This window comes from Marmota monax, unplaced genomic scaffold, assembly GCF_021218885.2.
Source record: "Marmota monax isolate L192 unplaced genomic scaffold, Marmota_monax_Labrador192_F-V1.1 WCK01_AAM20220418_F8-fsc00311, whole genome shotgun sequence".
Classification (NCBI taxonomy): Eukaryota; Metazoa; Chordata; class Mammalia; order Rodentia; family Sciuridae; genus Marmota; species Marmota monax.
In genome coordinates, this window is record NW_026694601.1 from 946,810 (window position 1) to 972,620 (window position 25,811).

At 42.8% G+C, this 25,811-nt stretch overlaps 3 protein-coding genes across 10 annotated transcripts in view; 1 reads left to right on the plus strand and 2 right to left on the minus strand.

Annotated features, from left to right (window-relative positions):
* The window catches only part of Specc1 (sperm antigen with calponin homology and coiled-coil domains 1), a 287,982-nt gene that overhangs the window by 203,914 nt on the left and 58,257 nt on the right, over positions 1–25,811 (minus strand). For 6 of the 8 annotated variants that reach the window (XM_058572014.1, XM_058572013.1, XM_058572015.1 and 3 more), the window contains one exon: positions 2,640–2,814. The exons of the other annotated variants lie outside the window; for them this stretch is intronic. In XM_058572014.1, coding sequence (XP_058427997.1) covers positions 2,640–2,786 — 147 coding nt within the window. In that variant the 5' untranslated portion in view covers positions 2,787–2,814. The remainder of the gene's footprint in view (positions 1–2,639; positions 2,815–25,811) is intronic. 8 annotated transcript variants of the gene reach the window in all.
* On the plus strand, positions 16,840–17,690 carry LOC124077608 (ferritin heavy chain-like). Its single transcript, XM_046422048.2, has one exon. The coding sequence runs from the start codon at positions 17,017–17,019 to the stop codon at positions 17,566–17,568; it is 552 nt and encodes a 183-aa protein (XP_046278004.1). The 5' UTR covers positions 16,840–17,016; the 3' UTR covers positions 17,569–17,690.
* Positions 21,150–23,002, minus strand: LOC124077607 (mannosyl-oligosaccharide 1,2-alpha-mannosidase IA-like). Its single transcript, XM_046422047.2, has one exon. The coding sequence runs from the start codon at positions 22,495–22,497 to the stop codon at positions 21,817–21,819; it is 681 nt and encodes a 226-aa protein (XP_046278003.1). The 5' UTR covers positions 22,498–23,002; the 3' UTR covers positions 21,150–21,816.

A 25,811-nucleotide genomic window follows, 5' to 3' on the forward strand; every position in this document is an offset into this window, starting at 1 on the left:
CATTTTTATTGGTGCTAAAGATTGAACCCAGTGCTTCATGAATGGTGGGCTCTACCACTGAGCCACAACCCCAGGCCCAGCCACTAGGTGTTCTTAGCACTAGGGTCAGAGAGCTGCAAACAAAAAATTAGCAGATAATTCCTGCCATCCTGGGGTTCAGTCAGAGGGAGACAAACATTAAATAAGCAAATGTGTGCAACGGTATAAGAGCCAAGAGGGAAAATAAGGCAGGATAAGGAGGGTGGATGGAAGCTAAGGGGCACTTTGAATACAGTGGTCAGGGACGACACCTCTGATAATGCACCTTCCTGGTAGAGGCAATCATCAACACAAACATGCTGCTGCAAGAGTGTGGTGGCATGTCCAAGGGACAGTTGTCATAGTCACTAGGAAATTGTGGTCAAAGCTATCGAAGAAAATGTCAGTGTTTGAGAAGAAATAGGGTCAGGTCTTTGGGGGCACATCAGTGACCATGGCAAGGTCATGGCAAGGTGAATGGAGAGAGACTTAGAGAGTTTTAAGCAGAGAAGTGACAGGTCATGACATGACTTTTGTGCTAAAAGGACCACTCTGACTTCTGCTGAGAACAGAAGATAGAGCATAGAGAGGAAAGCAGAGTTTAGGGAAGCCAGGACAAGAAAAGGTAGATGGATGGCAGGTCACAGTTGGTGTAAAGAGGTTGCAGCTGACATATATTTTTAAGGCAGAAGTAATGGCATTTCATTGATGCATCTTGGGACACTAGAGAAGATCATGTGTGTGAGCAATCAAAAGGATGGTGTTGCTATTAACTCAAAAGGGAAGATTTGAAGGAGATTTGAGGGATGGGGGAGATGGAGTAAAAGGAATCAAGATTCAATTTTGAGCCCAGCATGGTGGCATATGCCTATAATCCCAGTGGCTCCAGAGGCTGAGACAGCAGGATCATGAGTTCAAAGCCAGCCTCAGCAAAAGTGAGGTACTAAGCAACTCGGTGAGACCCTGTCACTAAATAAAATACAAAATAGGACTGGAGATGTGGCTCAGTGGTCGAGTGCCCCTGAGTTCAATCCCTGGTAACCCCCCCTCAAAAAAAAAAAAGATGTAATTTTGGACATGTTATCCCAAAGGCAACATTTAGATTTCCAAGAGGCAACATCACAGAGGCTATAGTAGGGGTCCTGGCTGGAGATGGAAATTTGGATGTCATCCACATACAGTGTTAAAAGCCATAATAACAGACACTGTCACCTAGAAAAATAGTTCTCCATAGGGATAATGCAGTCCTGGGAATATGTTGGAAATGTGAGGTGCATTTTTGCATGTCACCATGATGGACATGCTACTGATAATGGGTGACAGGATGGGAAATCTAGATGTCCTACAATGCATGTGACAAGTTGGCAAAATTTATTTCCCTACCACCCATGCAATTTTCACAGATTCTGTGACATCCACATAGGTGGAACACCTTTTTCTTATCAATCAGTCCTAACACCTACCTTCATTTTATACATTTATACAGCATTTATACAGCAAGGTACTTGTTGCACAATCCTTAAGACATGCTGAGCTTTCTTTTTTTTTTTTTTCCTTTTTGTAGCACTTGGGGTTGAACCTAGGGGTGCTCTGCCACTGAGTTACATTCCCAGCCCTTGTTACTTATTTTTAGGTTGAGACAGGGTCTCACTAAGTTGCTGAGGCTGGTCTTGAACTTGAGATCCTCCCACCTCAGCCTCTGAGTCATTGGGATTACAGGAGTGTGCCACCACACCCAGTGATACAATGAACTTTCTAAGAATACAATCATCATAATAAAACAAAAGAAGACCGTACTATGTTTGGCTCAGAATTTCACCAAGAGCATTCACTGTTTCAAAACAATCATCTGTCATTGTCACAAGCCTGAGTCAGACTACATCATCACTTTCACATTCGTGAGCTCTCAGGAGCAGCTTGGGTCCTTTGCACAGTCATGCTCAGGCATTTGCAGATGGAAGTACAAGTCATTTAATACTTTTCCTTTTATACTAGAGTCTGGATACTATATTGATTTTGCAAACGTCTGCTTGCAGGTAGGTGAAACTGTCTATGAATTTCATCTCAGAACACCCAAGGAGGTGTCAGGTGTGGCATGTGGAGAATCTCTGATATAGAGAATGAATGTAGCTGAAAAATAGGTGAGTGCAAAGTCTATACCTTGGACCCATCTAATATTAGAGATGAATGGAGATGAAGAGGAAGCAGAAAAATTAGAGAAAAATATATCACTGGAGGGAGGACATAGTAAACAGTGTTGATAGGCCAAGAGATAGAGAGATAAAGAGACAAGAGAGGAGGATAGAGAATGACTGGATTGTCAGGGTTGGGAAGATTATGAGTGATCTTGAACCTCATCCAGGGACATGATGGGGCAAAATTGCCTAGAGTCCACATAATTCAAGGCAGAAGACCCTAATTTTTGTGTTAAACATCTCCTAGATTTCCTTTCTCATCCCCATACCACCCTTGCTCTGCGGTGCTCCGTACTCTGGGGCTCTTCCTTACAAGCCTATTTCCTGGTCCTGAAAGCCCACTGGTTTGCCAACTGCCCTCTTCAGTCCTCCCAACCTGGACATCAAGAATCACCACAGCCCCGACCTGGGCATCTTAGTCTATACCTTGCTGAGACGGGACTCAAAAGCCAAGGAGGTTGAAGATTTAGAACTCCTCATGCCAGAAGAAGCTGTAGGAAGGGGCCGTGCACGTTCGGGGCCATGGCTCCCCGCTTTGACGACAGGATTCCAGGGCTTGGCTGCGCTCCTCATGTTTGTCCTAGGGCAGGGGATTGTCTTTCTGTAGAAGAGCAGAAAAGGAAAACATGTATCTCCATAACTTAAACCTGCCAAGTGACATGGTCAAGCTTTACCCATCTCAACTGCTGTCACAGAGAATGAGTGCTTGAAAGTTGGCCAGAATCAGAAAACTCTATTCCTAAGATGACACCTTTGTATTAGGATAATTTTTACAACTCTAAAACAGACTTTACCAAATTATTGAAATGTGTAATATTTAATGATACTCTGACATTACTTTTTGGCAAATTAATAGCTTATTATCCATCAGAGACACCTAACACAGTAATGTACCAGGTATACACACACACACACATACACACACAACAGGGCAGCATGAATCAAACCAGGAAACAGCCAGCAGATTTGCAGCTGTAGGGCTGGAAGAGGAATAACCAACCTAATTTTTAAATAGACATAAATGAATTACTTGAAAGTTAGATTTCATGGAAGCACATGGATAAAAATGGCTATCATTTAAAAATTAATAAAGCATATTTTAATTGGTCAGATCTGACATTACGAGGCAGAGTTGCTGCTCTGAATTTTTTTTAAAAATTTTTTAAATTCTTTTTTAATTTTTTTTATTATTAGTTGTTCAAAATATTACAAAGCTCTTGACATATCATATTTCATACATTTGATTCAAGCAGATTATGAACTCCCATTTTTACCCCGTATACATATTGCAGAATCACATCGGTTACACATCCACTTTTCTTACATACTGCCATACTAGTGTATGTTGTATTCTGCTGCCTTTCCCATCCTCTACTATCCCCCCTCCTGACTGAATTATTTTATGAAATAAAAATTGTTCAGGGGCTGGAGTTGTGGCTCAGTAGTAAGAGCACTTGCCTAGCATGTGTGAGGCCCTGGGCTCGATTCTCAGCACCATGTATAAATAAATGAATCAAATAAAGGTCCATCAACATCTAAAAAAATATTTTAAAAGATTGTTCAAAGTAGAAGGATGCAGCTAAAGTTCTTGGGGGACATCCACATGCAGAGAGACTGGGAGGTGGCCTGGGTCTCTCCACTGGCAATCATTTTAAAAAATCATCCTAGTCTGTTATTCCTGAACCAGAAGTAGCTGGCACACCCCTTTCCCTGATCCTCTGTTTCTTCTGTCAGCAATGTAACAGGACTGGATTAAATGCCCTTGAGGATCTTCTTTAGCCCCAACCTTACCTTTCCCCATCCCTGTAGACTCTGATGGCCAAGAGTGTGACACAGGGCACCCAAACCAAAGTGCTGCATCCTTTGAAAAAACATCACAAATGCACTTTAGGGCTGGGGTTGTGGCTCAGTGGTAGAGCCTTTGCCTAGCATGTATGAGGCACTGGGTTCGATTCTCAGCACCACATACAAATAAATGAATAAAATAAAGGTCCATCAATGTCTAAAAACAACAACAAAAAATGCACTCTAAAAAACACTCACATATGGGGCTGGGGTTGTGGCTCAGCTGTAGAGCGCTTGCCTAGCCCGTGTGAGGCCCTGGGTTCGATTCTCAGCACCGCATATGAATGGATAAATAAAATAAAGGTATTGTTTCCAACTACAATTAAAAAATAAATATTTAAAAAATATATTTACATAGAGCTGGGAGCTGGGCACTGTGGTACATGCCTACTATAATCTCAGCAGCTCAAGAGGCTGAGGCAGGAGATCACAAGTTCAAAGCTAGCCTCAAAAACTTATCAAGGATCTAAACAACTCAGCATGACCCTGTCACTAAATAAAGTATTAAAAAGGGCTGGGAATGTGGCTCGGTAGTTAAGGGCCCTTGTTCCAAGGGGAAAAAAAGAAAAAAAATACTCATAGGCTGGGGATAGAGCTCAGTGGTAGAGCACTTGTCTCGCTGGGCAAGGCCACCTTATGTTCCTGTCTCCTTTCTTGGCTGGAAGAGAACATTTCAACTGACAATACCTCTCTCCTCCAGAGTCATTATTTCTTCCTATTTAAACAAAGGGATTAGCTGGGGACATGGGTCCAATTGTCAGCCTGTGAATGCCACCACTGGTGAAAATGTTCTTTTTAAAAAAATTGGTTCTTTTTAGTTTTACATGACAGTAGAATACATTTTGACATAATTACACAAGCCTAGAATATATTTTGTTCTAATAGTAAAGACTTTGTAATTTGTTTTCCACAATGTTTCTGAGAAAAACTACACGTGATTTCAGTGATATGATGAGCTCAGAACCTTATTAACCTCAGCCTGGTTCCAGGTATCATGATTTAAAAAAAAAAAAAGTCTGTATAAGAAAAGCAGCCTACTGCTCCTGTATTTTACTGATGTTCAGCAATGATTATTTTTCTTTCTCAACCCACAATTTTTATTGCTGGTTTCCACAGCAACAGCAAAAGAATGTCTAGGTTAAGACCTGTTCAGTAACTAATTTCATTAGGACTCCCTCCCAAGATAAAATGAACTAACAGAGCCTTAATGATTCATGAAGAAAATTAGTAATGACTACAGATCCCAACAGCAACACATCAGTCTGACTTGGGGATATGGTTTAAATAAAATATCTGCTTAATCAATCAACACCACCTTTTATGATTAGAACTACTTACAAATGACTATGACTTTAGGAACGCATAAGGCGATTTTGCAAGGCATCTAAGTGTTCCAAAATCTGCCCAGGTAACCCCTGAAACTCTCCCCTAAGAGCTTAAAAATATGAAGATTAAAAACAGCAATGGGGGGCTGAGGATGTGGCTCAAGTGGTAGCGCGCTCGCCTGGCATGCATGAATCACTGGATTCAATTCTCAGCACCACATAAAAATAAAAAATAAAGATGTTGTGTCCACCTAAAACTAAAAAATAAATATTTAAAAAAAAAAACACAGCAATGGGCTGGGGTTGGGGTTGTGGCTCAGCAGTAGAGCGCTCGCCTTGCACATACATGCAAGATCCTGGGTTTGATCTTCAGCACCACATGAAAATAAATAAGTGAAATAAAGGTATTGTGTCCAACTATAACTAAAGAAAAAAAAACAGCAAGAAAAGGGACAGGACATTATCTTTGCAGTCTTTCCCCCAACATTTCAGGAATCCAAGTACAAAACAAGGAAGGAAGGAAAAGGAAGAGAGGGAAAGAAGAAAGGAGAGGAGGGAGGCAGGCAGGTCATGTCAAAATTTGAAGATCTTAACTCCTCTCTTAATCTCTGGCATCAGATCTCATGATCTCCTGGATGGTGCATCCAAAAATGCTCAATCATTTTTCAAAGTCTGACAAGTTGCTTGCTCTGAGGTAAAGCTCTGCAGGTTACTTCATTGGTCATATCTCTCCTTTCTTTACCATCCCCTTGAATTCAGCTCTTATTCCCAAATGAATGTCCTCAATGAACTCTTGTTCATCTGGACCCCTCCTATTTCCCAAACTATTTTCTGAGTATCCTTCATTCCATTCTGCCAGCATTTTTTTTTCTTGAATTCAGCCTTGTGTTCATACATCAGCTAGATTCTTTCCTTCCAATCCCATTTTGTTTCATAATTGATAATGTGAGATAATGAATCATCAATGTCCTGCTCACTGTAGCCAGGAAGAAATGCTCACAAGAAGAGAAAATGCCCAGGATGTGATGCCTGGGAGTGGCCTCATGACACCTGCTATGGAGAGGTGATAGACTATGCAGGTTGGTGCAGACAAGAGGATGGGAATTGGTGTGTGAGGAAGAGACCTGCTCCCTGTGCTCCATCAGACTGAATGGAAGTCTTGCTTCCTGCTTCCCAGGCTCCATGTCTAAGGATCTTATTAAACATCACCTGTTGTCCACCCCAGCCCCGACTAGTATCCTTGTGATGTCACTGAGATATTCTGGAGACTTCTCTCTTTCCTCTGATGTACCCACCCCCAGTCCTGGGGTTTTCTGGAACACAGAGCTATGACCTCTGAGCTGTCTGCCTGCACAGCATGGACCATGTTAACCCAGCTCTCTGTCCACCTGCAGCAATGCCTTCGGCCCCAAAGGAACAGCTATACCTCTTAGCCCTCCCCTAATTGACTCCAGGTTTCCATCCAATCCACTTTCCATTGTTCCTACTACTCTCTTCTCAGATCCCACCCTTAGGCCTGGCTCTGTGGCACAGGGAACCAGTTGATCACATAAATGCTGCAGTGACAAGATTCAAACCTAGTTTACACCGGCTCCAAAACCTGTGTGCTTAAACACCAGGATGGGTATGGCCTCTCTAGATAATCCCTGTTCACATGGCAAGGCATGAGGGCTTGTAGATCAAAGGCACCTGGAACAGATGCAGCTTCAGCTTGATTGTGTGAGCTTGGGCATGCTTTTTGAGCGCTGTGAGTCTCAATATCTTCACCCAGAAAGAAGGAGTTGAATAGTGACTTCACAAAACCGTGAAGCCTAAAGGAGAAGGTAGGAATCAAATGCCAGGCACATAGAAGACTCTTAACATATATGAGCTGCTTTCTAGACAAAATTGTTGATTGTTTTAAATGGAGGGCTTCTCTGCTTTATTAACTCAACAACACACTGTGACAGATCAATTAAATATTGGGGGAAGGAGGCAGACAGACATTCAATGTGAGGAAAATGCTCTTCTTACAGAGCAATCTATTTTCATTTGGAAACGTGAACAGGAGAAAGCAGAGAGGGCAATAAGCACTGAGGGAAGACGCCTTACAGTCATTAGAACTTCTGCTAACAAATCTCAGCTGCTGCAAGATAAACACAGGTGGGAATGCTGGCTAAGTAATATTTTCTAATGGGTGCAAATTAATAACATGAAATGAATAGATGGTCCCTAGGCAAGTACAAAACAGTGGGGGCAAAAAGTGTTTCTTAAAAGCCTCATAGACATCACAAAAAATCAAATCATCCAAGGGAATACTGTTAAATCTAGAAACCCATTCCCCAAAGAGAGTACGAAATGGAGAGAAAGGGGCAGAGAGAGGGTATTCCCAGGGATATTTTCTTTGAATTTGTCAAACATTTTATTTTCTTATCAAACTTCTTTCCTATCCAGAATAGCATAAGACTAACATTTAAGCTATAACTCATAAATTGTACAGTATAATGTAGAAAAGAAAGAGGGGAGGGAGGAAAGGAAGGGACAGGGGACAGCTATTTTAGGAATACAATGAGGTGCTTGGGCACAGGGGAGGTCAGAGCCCATGCATATGTCTCCTGCTCCCTGAAAACATGTTATTTTGCTACCGAATCTCCGCCTTCACAGCCTGTGTTGGGGGATTATCTTGGGGCTCTTGGTTTTATTTCCCTTTTAAGGCAAAGAAAACTGGAAGGTGATTGGGAAACCATTCTGGATAATCAGAAAATAATGACAAGTCTGTGAGAGTGGGAGAAGGCATTCAGGTCTCAGCTTCAAGTACAATAAGCATTAGGAAGCGGAAAGCTAAAGCATTCAAGTCTGAGAACTAACAAAATAAGAATGTGCACATAGCTCAATTACCATGGGACTCGGCAGGAAATAGAATATTAGTGAACAGCAAGTTGAAAATATCTAACTAGAGCTTGTTAGAACATGTGTTGAGTTTGCTACTGACCACTTGGAAGGTAGTGGTTCTAAGTCTGGCAGGGGACATATGGCAAAGTGTGAAGGCATTTATGGTGGTAATACCTTGGGTGTTACTGGGTAGAAGCCAGAGAGGCAATTGGAAATATAAAACCAAAGAAGCAGTCGTATGATAAGTAAATATGTGGCCTAAATGAAGTTGAAAAACTGTTGTAGGGCAAGGAGGAGAGTCCTGGGACTCTGAGTTACAGAGGGACGGACACACAATGCACCTGGAGAGTTTCCCATCTAACATGGAAACCTTGTTACACCAAATCTGGTTAGGGAAGAGCCAAAGAAATCCCAGGCTTAAGCCGGTGACCACAGGAAATTTTTTAAAGATGATTATTTCCTGTGATCTTGGGGGTTGAAAAAAATTTTTCCCAATAGCCCTAAATTACTTCCTGGTAAATAAGGAAAAGGACAGATTTCCTTATGGTCTCAGAAGAAAAACTGCAAACGAAAACACACTGGTCCCCTCTGCAGATATCACTGGAAGGGAAAGAGAATCAAAAAGGGACCAAACAAAAATTAAATGAGAAAGGACATTTGTATGTTACGGATCACACTACCTCAAACCTGAAAATAAACACTGAGAGGGGAATAAGGACTCACAGAAACTATGGCACAAGGCCACAGGCAGAAACCCACAAAGGATAGGGTGTAATCTGGAATAAGAAACAGAAGCAGAGGTGGCTCACAAATATGATACACAAGCCATAAACAGAGGCTGTAATCTGGCAGCTATATTGAGACCAAGCACTCAGAAACACTGGTCTGTGATGTCCTTAGGTCTCTAAAGCTGAACCAAGAGGTCAGTATCCCAAAGAGCTGAATGACCACTAATGAGTAGTTATTTCCTTACCTATCATGTGGCTTCACATCAAAGACTTAAAAGTGAATGAGCCAAGGCAGTAGAAAAAGGAGACAGAAATAAAATCTTCCAAGAGCCCTTTCTTTTTTTTTTTTTTTTTTTTTTTAATTTTTTATTGTGGGTTGTTCAAAACATTACAAATTTCTTGACATATCATATTCCACACTTTGATTCTAGTGGGTTATGAACTCCCACCTTCACCCCATACACAGATTGCAGATTCACATCAGTTACACATCCATTGATTTACAAATTGCCATACTAGTGTCTGTTGTGCTCCGCTGCCTTTCCCATCATCCACCCTCCCCCCTCCCCACCTCTCCCCTCCCCTCCCCTCCTCTCTCTCTACCCCCTCCACTGTATAACCCTGAGGGTCTCCTTCCATTACCGTGCAATTTACCTTCTCTCTCCCTTTCCCTCCCACCTCTCATCCCTGTTAAATGTTAATCTTCTTCTCCTGTTCTTCGTCCCTACTCTGTTCTTAGTTACTTTCCTTATATCAAAGAAGACATTTGGCATTTGTTTTTTAGGGATTGGCTAGCTTCACTTAGCATAATCTGCTCTAATGCCATCCATTTCCCTGTAAATTCTATGATTTTGTCATTTTTTAATGCAGAGTAATACTCCATTGTGTATAAATGCCACATTTTTTTTATCCATTCGTCTATTGAAGGGCATCTAGGTTGGTTCCACAGTCTTGCTATTGTGAACTGTGCTGCTATGAACATCGATGTAGCAGTGTCCCTGTAGCATGCTCTTTTTAGGTCTTTAGGGAATAGACCAAGAAGGGGAATAGCTGGGTCAAATGGTGGCTCCATTCCCAGCTTTCCAAGAAATCTCCATACTGCTTTCCAAATTGGCTGCACCAATCTGCAGTCCCACCAGCAATGTACAAGTGTACCCTTTTCCCCACATCCTCGCCAGCACTTGTTGTTGTTTGACTTCCTAATGGCTGCCAATCTTACTGGAGTGAGATGGTATCTTAGGGTGGTTTTGATTTGCATTTCTCTGACAGCTAGAGATGTTGAGCATTTTTTCATGTACTTGTTGATTGACTGTATGTCCTCCTCTGTGAAGTGTCTGTTCAGGTCCTTGGCCCATTTGTTGATTGGGTTGTTTGTTCTCTTATTGTCTAATTTTTTGAGTTCTTTGTACACTCTGGATATTAGGGCTCTATCTGAAGTGTGAGGAGTAAAGATTTGTTCCCAGGATGTAGGCTCCCTATTTACCTCTCTTATTGTTTCTTTTGCTGAGAAAAAACTTCTTAGTTTGAGTAAGTCCCATTTGTTGATTCTAGTTATTAACTTTTGTGCTATGGGTGTCCTATTGAGGAATTTGGAGCCCGACCCCACCGACTGTAGATCGTAGCCAACTTTTTCTTCTATCAGACGGCGCGTCTCTGATTTGATATCAAGTTCCTTGATCCATTTTGAATTCACTTTTGTGCATGGCGAGAGAAAGGGATTCAGTTTCATTTTGTTGCATATGGATTTCCAGTTTTCCCAGCACCATTTGTTGAAGATGCTATCCTTCCTCCATTGCATGCTTTTAGCCCCTTTATCAAATATAAGATAGTTGTAGTTTTGTGGATTGGTTTCTGTGTCCTCTATTCTGTACCATTGGTCCACCCGCCTGTTTTGGTACCAGTACCATGCTGTTTTTGTTACTATTGCTCTGTAGTATAGTTTGAAGTCTGGTATCGCTATACCGCCTGATTCACACTTCTTGCTTAGCATTGTTTTTGCTATTCTGGGTCTTTTATTTTTCCATATGAATTTCATGATTGCTTTCTCTATTTCTACAAGAAATGCCTTTGGGATTTTGATTGGCATTGCATTAAACCTATAGAGAACTTTTGGTAATATCGCCATTTTGATGATGTTAGTTCTGCCTATCCATGAACAGGGTATATTTTTCCATCTTCTAAGATCTTCTTCTATTTCTCTCTTTAGGGTTCTGTAGTTTTCATTGTATAAGTCTTTCACCTCTTTTGTTAGGTTGATTCCCAAGTATTTTATTTTTTTTGAAGATATTTTGAATGGAGTGGTTGTCCTCATTTCCATTTCAGAGGATTTGTCGCTGATATACAGGAATGCCTTTGATTTATGCGTGTTGATTTTAAATCCTGCCACTTTGCTGAATTCATTTATTAGCTCTAATAGTTTCTTTGTAGAGCCTTTTGGGTCTGCTAGATATAGAATCATATCATCTGCAAATAGTGATAATTTAATTTCTTCTTTTCCTATTTTTATGCCTTTAATTTCTTTCGTCTGTCTAATTGCTCTGGCCAGTGTTTCGAGAACTATGTTGAAGAGAAGTGGAGAGAGAGGGCATCCCTGTCTTGTTCCAGATTTTAGAGGGAATGCCTTCAGTTTTTCTCCATTCAGAATAATGCTAGCCTGAGGCTTAGCATAGATTGCTTTTACAATATTGAGGTATGTTCCTGTTATCCCTAGTTTTTCTAGAGTTTTGAACATAAAGGGATGCTGTACTTTGTCAAATGCTTTTTCCGCATCTATCGAGATGATCATATGGTTCTTATTTTTAAGTCTATTGATGTGGTGAATAACATTTATTGATTTCCGTATATTGAACCAGCCTTGCATCCCAGGGATGAATCCTACTTGATCATGGTGTACAATTTTTTTTATATGTTTTTGTATCCGATTCGCCAGAATTTTATTGAGGATTTTTGCATCTAGGTTCATTAGAGATATTGGTCTGTAGTTTTCTTTCTTTGAAGTGTCTTTGTCTGGTTTAGGTATCAGGGTGATGTTGGCCTCATAGAATGAATTTGGAAGTTCTCCCTCCTTTTCTATTTCCTGAAGTAGCTTGAAAAGTATTGGTATTAGTTCTTCTTTAAAGGTTTTGTAAAATTCTGCTGTATACCCATCGGGACCTGGGCTTTTCTTAGTTGGTAGTCTTTTGATGGTTTCTTCTATCTCCTCAATTGATATTGGTCTGTTTAGGTTTTCTATATCCTCCTGACTCAATCTGGGCAGATCATATGACTTAAGAAATTTATCTATACCTTCACTATCTTCTAATTTATTGGAGTATAAGGATTCAAAATAGTTTTTGATTATCTTCTGTATTTCTGAAGTGTCTGTTGTGATATTGCCTTTTTCATCCCGTATGCTAGTAATTTGAGTTCTCTCTCTTCTTCTCTTCACTAGCATCGCTAAGGGTCTGTCGATTTTGTTTATTTTTTCAAAGAACCAACTTTTAGTTTTGTCAATTTTTTCAATTGTTTCTTTTGTTTCGATTTCATTAATTTCAGCTCTGATTTTAATTATTTCTTGCCTTCTACTTCTTTTGCTGTTGTTTTGCTCTTCTTTTTCAAGGATTTTGAGATGAAGTATGAGATCATTTATTTGTTGGTTTTTTCTTTTTTTAAGGAATGAACTCCAAGCAATGAATTTTCCTCTTAGAACTGCTTTCAATGTGTCCCATAGATTCCGATATGTTGTGTCTGTGTTTTCATTTATCTCTAAGAATTTTTTAATTTCCTCCTTGATGTCTTCTATAACCCATTGATCATTCAGTAACCTATTGTTCATTCTCCAATTGATGTATGCTTTTTCCTTCCTTCTTTTATCGTTGATTTTCAGTTTCATTCCATTATGATCAGATAAGATGCATGGTAATATCTCTACTCCTTTATATTGTCTAAGAGTTGCCCTGTGACATAATATATGATCTATTTTTGAGAAGGATCCATGTGCTGCTGAGAAAAAAGTGTAACTGCTTGATGTTGGGTGGTATACTCTATATATGTCAATTAGGTCTAGGTTATTAATAGTGTTATTGAGTTCTATAGTTTCCTTATTCAACTTTTGTTTGGAAGATCTGTCCAGTGGCGAGAGAGGTGTGTTGAAGTCTCCCATGATTATTGTATGGTGGTCTATTAGACTCTTGAACTTGAGAAGAGTTTGTTTGACGAACATAGCTGCACCATTGTTTGGGGCATAAATATTTATGATTGTTATGTCTTGTTGGTGTATGGTTCCCTTAAGCAGTATGTAGTGTCCCTCTTTATCCCTTTTGATTAACTTTGGCTTGAAATCTATTTTATTTGATATGAGTATGGACACGCCTGCTTGTTTCCGAAGTCCATATGAGTGATATGATTTTTCCCAACCTTTCACCTTCAGCCTATGTATGTCTTTTCCTATCAAATGCGTCTCCTGTAGGCAGCATATTGTTGGGTCTTGTTTTGTGATCCATTCTACTAGCCTGTGTCTCTTAATTGGTGAGTTTAAGCCATTAACATTTAGGGTTATTATTGAGATATGGGTTGTTCTTCCAGCCATATTTGTTTATTTCTGTTACTAAACATTGTTTGTTTTCCTCTTTGATTGTTTCCCCCCCCCCTTTACTGTCCTACCTCCCACTGTTGGTTTTCATTGTTATTTTCCATTTCCTCTTCCTGTAATACTTTGGCTAGGATGTTTTGAAGAGATGGTTTTCTAGCTGCGAATTCTTTAAACTTTTGTTTATCGTGGAAGGTTTTAATTTCATTCTCCATCCTGAAGCTTAATTTCGCTGGATACACAATTCTTGGTTGGAACCCATTATCTTTCAGTGTTTGAAATATGTTATTCCAGGATCTTCTAGCTTTCAGAGTCTGTGTTGAAAGATCAGCTGTTATCCTGATTGGCTTGCCCCTAAATGTAATCTGCTTCCTTTCTCTTGTAGCTTTTAAAATTCTCTCCTTATTCTGTATGTTGGGCATCTTCATTATAATGTGTCTAGGTGTGGATCTCTTATGATTTTGCACATTCGGCGTCCTGTAGGCTTCTAGGATTTGGGATTCTGTCTCATTCTTCAAGTCTGGGAAGTTTTCTTGTATTATTTCATTGAATAGACTGCTCATTCCTTTGGTTTGGAGCTCTGTACCTTCCTGTATCCCAATGACTCTTAAGTTTGGTCTCTTAATGTTATCCCATATTTCTTGGATGTTCTGCTCATGGTTTCTTAACAGTCTTGCTGAGCTGTCTATGTTCTTTTCCAGTTGAAATACTTTGTCTTCATTGTCTGATGTTCTATCTTCTAAGTGTTCTACTCTGTTGGTAGTATTCTCCATTGAGTTTTTAAGTTGGTTTATTGCTTCCTGCATTTCTAGGATTTCTGATTGCTTGTTTTTTATAACCTCTATCTCCCTGTATAGTTGATCCTTTGCTTCCTGGATTTGTTTGCGTAATTCGTTGTCGAAGTGATCTTTCATTGTCTGATTTTGCTGTTTAATGTCTTCCTTGATACTCCAGATCATCTGAAGCATGTATATCCTGAATTCTTTATCTGACATTCCATCTGCTGCAGCTGTTACCTCTTCTAAAGTTGCGTTGACCTGCATTGCTTGTGGTCCTTTCTTTCCTTGTCTTTTCATACTGCTTGCGTATCTTTCCTGCAGGTGCGGGCGGCGGCTCTGCTCTCTCCTTATTCCAATTGGGGTGTCGTGGCTACCACGCCGGCAGGTCACTGGGCCTGTTCTGGGAGCTGGTGGCGGCTCTGTTCTGCCCCTACTCCAATTGGGGTGACGTGTCTGTCGTACCAGCAGGCCACTGGGCCTGTCCTGCTGGTCGGTCGCAGATCTGCCCACCTTTCGGGCACGAGTGGAGGCTCTGCTTTGCCCCTACTCCAATTGGGGTGTCGTGACTACCCCGCCTGCAGGATGCTGGGTCTGTTCCTGGCAAGGGAGGCGACTCTGCTCTGTCACTACTCCAATTAGGGTGGTGTTTGTACCCCGCCGGCAGGCTCCTGGGCCTGATCCGCCGGTCTGTTGTAGGTCTGCCTACCTTGAAGGCGCGGGCGGCGGATCTGCCCTGCCCCTCCTACCACGCCTGCGGACCCCTGGGCCTGATCTGCAGGTTGATCACTGGTCTGCTCACCCTGCGGGCACGGGTGGCGGTTCCGCTCCACCCCCACTCCAATTGGGGTCACGTGACCACCACACCGGCAGGGCCTGATCCGGGCGTGGGATAAGGATCTGCTCTGCCCCTACTCGAGTTGGGGTGACGTGTGTACCACACTGGCAGGCCACTGGGCCTGACCCGCCAGGCTGTCACAGGTCTGTTTACCTTGCAAGCGCGAAGGGCGGCTCTGCCCTGCCCCTCCTACCACGCCCATGTACTACTGGGTCGTGGGTCTGCCCACCTGGCGGGTGTGGGTGGCGGCTCCGCTCCGCCCCCTCTCCAATTGGGGTCACGCGGTCACCACGCTGGCGAGCCGCTGGGCCTGCTCCGGGGGCTGGCGGCGGCCCGGCTCCTTCCCTCTGGCTCGAGGACAAATTGAGGAGACTCGGGTGACTGAGCCTCACCCCCCTTACCAGGAGACCAACTGCTTATGTCACCGCTGGTATTGATGAAGATCTCTCCTCCACCGCTTTCTGCTGACATCAGATCTCTGCCATGTTGGTATCCTATGCGAATGGCAGCATTTCATTCCCCTTGCCAGGCAACCCAAGCAATGGGTGAGTCCTGACCTGCCCTCAGCAGGACCCGGACCGAGACACAGTTTCCGCGGGCTCCTAGCCCCGGTCCAGGGAAGTTCCGGGAGCCGGAACTCGGCCGCTCCGTGCTCGGTGTAAGCTCCTATAAGTGTAGGCTCCAAGAAGCAGCCCCCGCGGGCTCAGTTCCGGGAGCCGGAATTCGGCCGCTTAGTGTTTGGTGTATGCTCTGATAGTAGCAGGGTCCAAGAAGCAGCCTCCGCGGGCTCCGCAGCCCTGAGCCAGGGCGGTTCCGGGACGGTTCCGGGAGCCGGAACTCGGCCGCTCTGTGCTCGGTGTAAGCTCCTATAAGTGTAAGCTCCAAGAAGCAGTCCCCGCGGGCTCAGTTCCGGGAGCTGGAATTCGGCTTCTTGGTGTTTCGTGTTTGCTCTGATATTAGCAGGGTCCAAGAAGCAGCCTCCGCAGGCTCCGCAGCCCGGAGCCAGGGCGGTTCCGGGACGGTTCCGGGAGCCGGGACTCGGCCGCCCCGCGCTCCGTGTTCACTCCGATAAGATCAGATTTTAAGAAGCCCCCAGGCGCTGAACCCTAGCAATCTGTCTGCAAGCCGCAGGCGAATTGCAGCCTGAAATTACCTGTTCTATGGCTGAATGAGCTGCGGTCAGTCAAAAACAGGTATGGTGACGTCAGTTTACCAACATGGTGGCTGCTGGCCTCCTCTGTGGTCTGACCGGTGTGGAGAACCGAGATGGACCGCTTCCTTCCCCGTCTCGAACCCAGAATTCAGCCCTGAGTGCGGTGCTTGCGCGTCTGGCAGAAACTGCAGCGCTGTAACCCTGCGTCTCTATCCCAGCGCGCCTTGCAGACTCTAGCCGCGGGGCGATTTGCTGAATAAGCAGTGTTACCCTCCGTGCGACAAACCTCTCGCGTTTGAGTCCCCGTAGCCGATCCTCATGCGATGGAAATCCTTCCTCCAGGTTCCGGCGCACCCCACTATTGCTGGAAATTCCTAACAAGATATCCTTTAGCCGTCCTGACTTGTCATACTCCCACACAGTGAAGCAGCACACGGGGGTAATGCACTCCCCTCGCCGCCATCTTCCCTCCTCCCCAAGAGCCCTTTCTTTGGGGACAGTTTAAAAGGATCTACTGCAGGCCAGATGTTCTTCGCGGCGGTTTCCTGCTTCAACAGTGCTTGGACGGAACCCGGCGCTCGACCCCCACCCCGGCCGCCGCTCAGAGCCAGCAGCCCTTCGCCACCTCTTCACAGCGCCCTCGGACCGCCCCAGGCCTCCGCTGCCGCTCCAGCGCCGCGCCTCTCCTCAGCCGCCCGCCATGGCTACCACGTCCCCCTCGCAGGTGCGCCAGAACTACCACCAGGACACGGAGGCCGCCATCAACCGCCAGATCAACCTGGAGCTCTACGCCTCCTGTGTCTACCTGTCCATGTCTTACTACTTTGACCGTGATGATGTGGCTTTGAAGAACTTTGCTAAATATTTTCTTCACCAATCTCATGAGGAGAGGGAACATGCTGAGAAATTGATGAAGCTGCAGAACCAACCAGGTGGCCGAATCTTCCTTCAGGATATCAAGAAACCAGACCGTGATGACTGGGAGAGTGGGCTCAATGCAATGGAATGTGCTTTGCACTTGGAGAAAAGTGTGAACCAGTCACTTCTGGAACTGCACAAACTGGCCACTGACAAAAATGACCCCCACTTGTGTGACTTCATTGAGACTCATTACCTGAATGAGCAGGTGAAATCCATCAAAGAATTGGGTGACCATGTAACCAACTTGGGCAAGATGGGAGCCCCAGAATCGGGCATGGCAGAGTATCTCTTTGACAAGCACACCCTGGGAGACAGTGATAATGAGAGCTAAACCTCAGCCTGACTTTCCCATAGCCGTGCAAGTGACTTCCCTGGTCACCAAGGCAGTGCATGCATATTGGGGTTACCTTTACCTTTTCTATAAGTTGTACCAAAACATCCACTTATGTTCTTTATTTTTTTATTTTTTTATTTTTTTTCTCAACACAGTTCAATTTATTAGGTCATAAAGAAATGATACATTGATTTGAAAATGCATGTTTTTCAATCTCCTTTCATAATTCTAAGTTCTAAATCCTATATGTAGTACTTTTATGTGAATCTTCTTTGCCTATTAACAGGAAGGCAGAATACTCCTGTTGAAGAAATTATCAATAACTTATAGCTGAACATAATTAAGTACCCACTGACAATCTTTTCTTAATTTTGTATATTGATGTTCAACAGTCAGCATCTACTCTGGTACTTACACTGTGGAAATCTTAACTGACTCATTTACTTGTTGAAGAGAGAAACCTTTAGAAACACTCCATGTCCTCTCTGGTCTGGGGAAGAGCCCCTGAATGGATCAGTCTCACAATGGCCTCTGTTCAGTATGTTGTGTGTCCCAGAGCAGGGAGCAGTTTCAAAGGAAGCACCCAAGGGTGTCTAAACCCCTCAGGTCAGGTCTTCAATCTGTCACTTTTATTACTTTGTAATTAATATTTTCCATACCAGAACTACCTATACCAGCAACCTAAGTAAAACTGGGGTAGAAATGTAGCTCAGTGGTAGAACACTTGCCTAGAATGTGCAAGGCTCTGAGTTTAATCTTCATTACTGTAAAAAATAAAAGAAAATAAAGAGTGTTCTCTTTTGTTTTAGTCTGCTGAGATTATTGCCACATCTGATCTCTACCAAAAGCGTTCATGGCTAATAGTTCATATAAATGATATACTTTTCCCAAGGCTATACATACAAGATTAGTGTAAAATATAATAAAAATATGTTTTAACCAGTCACCACCAATATGGAAATTTTCCTTAAATTTATGATTATACAAGAATGGATTAATAATAATAATAATTTTAAAAAGGCTCTTTTGAAAAACTGAGCAGATATCTGTGTCCCAAGAACTGATGGATCCTAAAGCCTTATTTGATAGAAGGATGACAACCTGCACAAGCCCCACCTGCCTCTTATGTTGGTGGGGACTCCAGTTTAAGAAGGGACAATTTGTCTTCAGTATCTATTACTGAGAAATCCTCATACTTGCAGGAAGTGGAAAAATAAAATATTCACTTTCCAAATTGGATTAGGGTTCTAATCTTAAAGGACAGGGCAAGCTCATTGTGTAGAACCCCTCTACCTACCTCCCTACCACTACCAAAAAAAAGCTAAGAATACTTCCTGATTTTTAAAAAGGGGTGAAGTAAAGGGGAAAATGGACTATTTTTCTAAAAATTCCATGGTGCTATTTTAGCTTCCAGCTTCATTATTCTAACACTGCTTTTTAAAGCTAAGGGCAACTTGAGCATAATTTCAAGAAGATCCAATTCATGAAAATAAATAGGAATTTTGTACACATTATGAATTTCAGGGAAATTCCAGAGTAAATGCATTTACAGAGTATTGACAGAATTTTCACAGGGGCAAGTCCAGGAAAATCATAATTTTAATTTGAAATATTACATCAAAGATTTACCATCCATCAAATTAGTAGTGGAAGTCACTTAACATCTTTTTTGGAAAGGGCACTAGGCAATGTCCAATTTGAAGTTAAGTATCTCCCCTAAAACACAAATCTGTTAAAAAGTTACTGTGGGACCAATAACACAACTGTATTAGCATTATGAAAAACAGTATTAACTGCCTTCAAGCCACATTTATAAGAGTTTGACTTAAGTTACAGCCCAAGACCCAACATGTTAGGCCTACTTATATTTTCTAAATTTTAACTATAAAAATTTTGGTACAGTCAGGTATGATAAAGAATGTAAGTATTAAAAAAAGATCTAGAAAGCATAGGAACAAGAACAAAACCAAAGCAAAGATTCATTGGTTCATTACAAGAAGCCCAGAGGAGTAAATGAAACCAAATCTTACTTGTATGAAGTCTAGTGCTTTACTTACAATGGGCAACCACTTTTTCCTCCTAAAACCACTCACTCACCAAATTCTTTTAGAGCAGCATGCATTACTTTTTTTTTTTTTTTAAACAAAGGACTACATCTGCTTGAACTAATCTGATGAAAAACATAATCCATTTTACTCCCATTGGCCTTTGACCAACCACTGCAACTAATTATGCTGGCTATTTTGGGTTTTCACAACATGGAATTTTAAAGAACACACTGAACTCTACAACTTTTTGCAAGACTGGGCAATTTCAACACATTTTGGTGCTAAGATGTTGGCACCACACTTTCAACAGAGACTACATAAATTTCCTTAACATGGTAAATTAAGAACTTTGGATTTAGAGATATATATGAAGTGATCCAATAGAAATAGATACACGTACTGTTAACCTGAATGGACTACTATTGTATCACTGCTTCTGCTGTAAAAGCACTTTTAATCACTACTGGTCAGTAACAACAGCTTTTTATACCTGTACATCTTTGGTATTTAAAATCTTACTCAGAAAACTGTGATGTGTGCTAACTGGCAGCTCATATGAACTACAGGCATGAAATGCACAGGTTGCTTTCTTCGAGTTTAAAGGGAACAAGCATATAAATATCATTTAGGGTTGCTTTCCCATGGTTTGGGTTGGATATTTTTACGGAACCTGGAAGATGAGGCTAGCAGGATGTTTGGGAAGAGGCAGAGCTTTGTTTCACCCTCCTGGTTTGGTGATACTGACAGGATTTCAAGGAAAAGGGAAACTGCTAGAGAGTAGTTAAGGAGAGTAGAATCCACCCCCCCCCCACCCCAGGTCTTGGTTCTGTGCCTGAGCAGGAGTCTCAAAGAAGCAGAAGGCTGAAGCATTACTGAAGAAAGCTATGTGCAGGGCAGAGGATAAAGGAACTCTTCCTAGGGTAAACTGAAAAGGACCCAAATTCACTTTAACTTGCTTAACTACAGCTTACCCAGATTCATCTAGTCTTATGTTAAAGTAAAAATGCTGTGATAATCTATCAGCCTCTATTCTGCAGCCACTTAACCTTCATCTTTACCACCTCAAAATTCTGTTTCCTCTCTGAAAATGGGACCAGGAAACTTCCTTTCCTGATTACTGACCCAATATCAAAACACAAAATTTATTTTCACAGACATTATGTATCATTTTTCAAAATGGCAAAAATATTACCTCCATTCATAATGTATTTTAGAAAACTGCTCAAGATTTGGGATGACATGCTTTAAATATGGTTCCTACAGCTCTTAATTCTCAGTAAAACCCAGGCTGGCATCCTTTCACATAGAGCAGCAACTCTGGAAGGGAGCAAGACCATAGACATCCTGGTGACAGGTGATTGGGAAGAAGTCCCAGGGTTCTAATTCAATTCCCTACCTAATCACTAACTGATTCTTGAGCTCTGGACTCTTAAACTTTCATCACTGCAATAACAGCCTGAAATGATGTTTAAGGTCTCCTTAAGCTTTAAGCTGCTCATGAACTAATCACATGAGTTCTAACTACAAATTACATAAAGAAATTACAGAGGATTTATCAAAGTCTATGTTTGTCCCAGATTAAGTTTGTTATTATTGTGCTGTTATGAAGCAAACCTGTTGCTTCACATGGAATACCCTATTTCTGAATATGCACTAGAAATACAGTTAGTAGACTGGCTAAATTTTCATTTTTTTGAAAAGTAAACAATAGTATACCTCCTATGATGGGAAGTTCTCCAGTTTCACCTTTTGACTTTGTAAGTACACACAAAATGCCACCTGGCAGAATGGGGCCATATGACTGAACGCTAAGGAGCTCTGGCTTGCTGCTAGTACTTTTACATCCTGGTTGAATGATGCTTTAGTTTACTGGCAAGCTTCACTTTAAAGCCACTTCCAAGCCATATTGGGGGGGGGGGGCTGTAAAGTACCTTCACTGTACTGTACCCAAACTACTAAATGTATACAGCCAGTAGAGGTTTGTCTATCACCAGCCGATGTATTAACACCAACTTCATATGGCTTAAGCTCACCACAGCATGCAAGTTAAAAGCAATGGGATTCAGCATATATCGTAATTAGCTACGTCTACTATAAAACTAAAAAAAGGAAAATGAAAGAACCTTTGACATAACACCTGGTGGAAGAGGAAAACCTCCATCTCCCACTACAGGGTAATGTTGCAGTTTTCAGAGTTTCAAAGATTTGCCATTTCTCCCAGAAAAACAGCCAACTGGGAGGGATTATGACATGATGCACTCACCTCTACGATCTTTGCCCTCTTCTCACGGATAGCTTCATCCGCAGGCTCCCGGTTCTCCACTCCAATGGGAGGCACAAAGTCCACCTCCGGCAACCCTCTGAAAGGATCCTTGTCACGCAGCTGGTCCTGGGCTACCTTCTCCTTCTCCAGCAGGATGTCTCTTTGGATCTCCTCTGGCAGCTTCTGCAGGGTCTCTTTGGCTTCCCTGAGAGCCCGCTCGTGGTTTTCGCGGATCCTGGCCAAGTTGTCCTCCAGGGCGGCCGCGGGATTCCCGGGCGCGCCCTCCTCCCGGAGCCGGGGTAGCCCCTCCGCTGAGTCCTCGGCGCGCGCCCCGGGCCCAGGCTTGTGGTCGGCGGCCGGCTGCAAGGCGGGGCTGGAGTGGAACAGGACTCCACTGAGCAGCTTGGAGGAGTCGGGAAGGAAGAATATTGCCCCGAAGCAGAGAGTGATGAAGGCGCTGAACACCAGAAGCAGCACGAACTTCTCCGTCAGGCGGAAGGCGGAGGGGCCGGACCCCTTCCTGCTGCCGCCGCCGCCGAGCCCCCCACCCAGACCGCCGCCCAGACCGCCGCCCGCGGGACTGCTGAAGAGCGGCAACAGGCCCCCCACGGGCATCGCTGCCGCCGCCGCGGCCGCCGGGCGGCCGTCTGTCCAGTGGCCCGGCGCCGAGCGGGTCAGCAGCCAAACTTCGCCGCTGCCGGGCGTCAGCGGCTGCGGGGCTGGGTCCTGCGCATCCAGGCCGCCCGAACCGCTCCGCTGGGCTGCAGGTCTCCCCAGGGGAAACAACTCTCCTCCGAATCTTCTCCCCGGGGCGGCTCCCTTTGCAAACAAGCACGCGTGACACACCGCTGGCTGCAGCGCCTGGGGCAGAGAAGCTGGAGGACACCCCCTGGAGGGGGCAGAGCACCTCTGTCAGGAAAAGCGCAGCGTGGGTGGGGGGCTCCTCAACTTCGCCCGCTCTCCATCTCCGAGCCGAGATCGGCTGCCTCTTCCAAGAGGCGACTGAGCGTGCAGCCCAGGCTGCCCTGCAGTCCCCGCCGCGACTCAGGTGGGCGAGTGCACCCACCCACGGGTAAGTCAGAGCGGTCAGGGCAGCACGATGCCCTCCACCACGGCCCCGCGAGCACTCCACTTATGTTCTTTAATTTGTACCATTCCTTCAAATAAAGAAATTTGGTACCCCCCCCCCAAAAAAAATAAAAAAATAAAAGGATCTACTGCAGAAGAAGAAAGAATAATATCTAAACTGTAAGAAAACCCAGAGACTTTCCTATTTATTTCGATGGAAGCATCCTGTGCCCTATTTATTTTTTTTTTTTTTATTTTATTTTTTTTTATTGTTGGTTGTTCAAAACATTACATAGTTCTTGATATATCATCTTTCACACTTTGCTTCAAGTGAGTTATGAACTCCCATTTTTAGCCCATATACAGATTGCAGAATCACATCAATTACACATCCATTGATTTACATATTGCCATACTTGTGACTGTCATGTTCTGCTACCTTTCCTATCCTCTACTATCCCCCCTCCCCTCCCCTCCCCACCCTTCTTCTCTCTCTACCCCCCCTATTGACCTTCATTTCTCCCCCTTGTATTATTTTTCCCTTTCCCCTCATTTCCTCTTGTATGTTCTTTTGTATAACCCTGAGGGTCTCCTTCCATTTCCATGCAATTTCCCTTTTCTCTCCCTTTCCCTCCCACCTCTCATCTCTGTTTAATGTTAATCTTCTTCTCATGCTCTTCGTCCCTACTCTGTTCTTAGTTACTCTCCTTATATCAAAGGAGACATTTGGCATTTGCTTTTTAGGGATTGGCTAGCTTCACTTAGCATAATCTGCTCTAGTGCCATCCATTTCCCTGCAAATTCTATGATTTTGTCATTTTTTAATGCAGAGTAATACTCCATTGTGTATAAATGCCACATTTTTTTAATCCATTCGTCTATTGAAGGGCATCTGGGTTGGTTCCAAAGTCTTGCTATTGTGAATTGAGCTGCTATGAACATCGATGTAGCAGTGTCCCTGTAGCATGCTCTTTTTAGGTCTTTAGGGAATAGACCAAGAAGGGGAATAGCTGGGTCAAATGGTGGCTCCATTCCCAGCTTTCCAAGAAATCTCCCTACTGCTTTCCAAATTGGCTGCACCAATTTGCAGTCCCACCAGCAATGTACAAGTGTACCCTTTTCCCCACATCCTCGCCAGCACTTGTTGTTGTTTGACTTCATGATGGCTGCCAATCTTACTGGAGTGAGATGGTATCTTAGGGTGGTTTTGATTTGCATTTCTCTGACTGCTAGAGATGGTGAGCATTTTTTCATGTACTTGTTGATTGATTGTATGTCCTCCTCTGAGAAGTGTCTGTTCAGGTCCTTGGCCCATTTGTTGATTGGGTTGTTAGTTATCTTATTGTCTAATTTTTGGAGTTCTTTGTATACTCTGGATATTAGGGCTCTGTCTGAAGTGTGAGGAGTAAAGATTTGTTCCCAGGATGTAGGCTCTCTATTTACCTCTCTTATTGTTTCTTTAGCTGAGAAAAAACTTTTTAGTTTGAGTAAGTCCCATTTGTTGATTCTAGTTATTAACTTTTGTGCTATGGGTGTCCTATTGAGGAATTTGGAGCCCGACCCCACAGTATGTAGATCGTAGCCAACTTTTTCTTCTATCAGACGGCGTGTCTCTGATTTGATATCAAGCTCCTTGATCCATTTTGAATTAACTTTTGTGCATGGCGAGAGAAAGGGATTCAGTTTCATTTTGTTGCATATGGATTTCCAGTTTTCCCAGCACCATTTGTTGAAGATGCTATCCTTCCTCCATTGCATGCTTTTAGCCCCTTTATCAAATATAAGATAGTTGTAGTTTTGTGGATTGGTTTCTGTGTCCTCTATTCTGTACCATTGGTCCACCCGCCTGTTTTGGTACCAGTACCATGCTGTTTTTGTTACTATTGCTCTGTAGTATAGTTTGAAGTCTGGTATCGCTATACCGCCTGATTCACACTTCCTGCTTAGCATTGTTTTTGCTATTCTAGGTCTTTTATTTTTCCATATGAATTTCATGATTGCTTTCTCTATTTCTACAAGAAATGCCTTTGGGATTTTGATTGGCATTGCATTAAACCTATAGAGAACTTTTGGTAATATCGCCATTTTGATGATGTTAGTTCTGCCTATCCATGAACAGGGTATATTTTTCCATCTTCTAAGATCTTCTTCTATTTCTCTCTTTAGGGTTCTGTAGTTTTCATTGTATAAGTCTTTCACCTCTTTTGTTAGGTTGATTCCCAAGTATTTTATTTTTTTTGAAGATATTTTGAATGGAGTGGTTGTCCTCATTTCCATTTCAGAGGATTTGTCGCTGATATACAGGAATGCCTTTGATTTATGCGTGTTGATTTTATATCCTGCCACTTTGCTGAATTCATTTATTAGCTCTAATAGTTTCTTTGTAGACCCTTTTGGGTCTGCTAGGTATAGAATCATATCATCTGCAAATAGTGATAATTTAAGTTCTTCTTTTCCTATTTTTATGCCTTTAATTTCTTTCTTCTGTCTAATTGCTCTGGCCAGTGTTTCGAGAACTATGTTGAACAGAAGTGGTGAGAGAGGGCATCCCTGTCTTGTTCCAGATTTTAGAGGGAATGCCTTCAATTTTTCTCCATTCAGAATGATGCTAGCCTGAGGCTTAGCATAGATTGCTTTTACAATATTGAGGTATGTTCCTGTTATCCCTAGTTTTTCTAGAGTTTTGAACATAAAGGGATGCTGTACTTTGTCGAATGCTTTTTCCGCATCTATCGAGATGATCATATGGTTCTTATTCTTAAGTCTATTGATGTGGTGAATAACATTTATTGATTTCCGTATATTGAACCAGCCTTGCATCCCAGGGATGAATCCTACTTGATCATGGTGCACAATTTTTT

Bases quoted from the DNA above. Each gene is read 5' to 3' on its own strand.
- LOC124077608 (XM_046422048.2), top strand. From the start codon at position 17,017: ATGGCTACCACGTCCCCCTCGCAGGTGCGCCAGAACTACCACCAGGAC.
- LOC124077607 (XM_046422047.2), bottom strand. From the start codon at position 22,497: ATGCCCGTGGGGGGCCTGTTGCCGCTCTTCAGCAGTCCCGCGGGCGGC.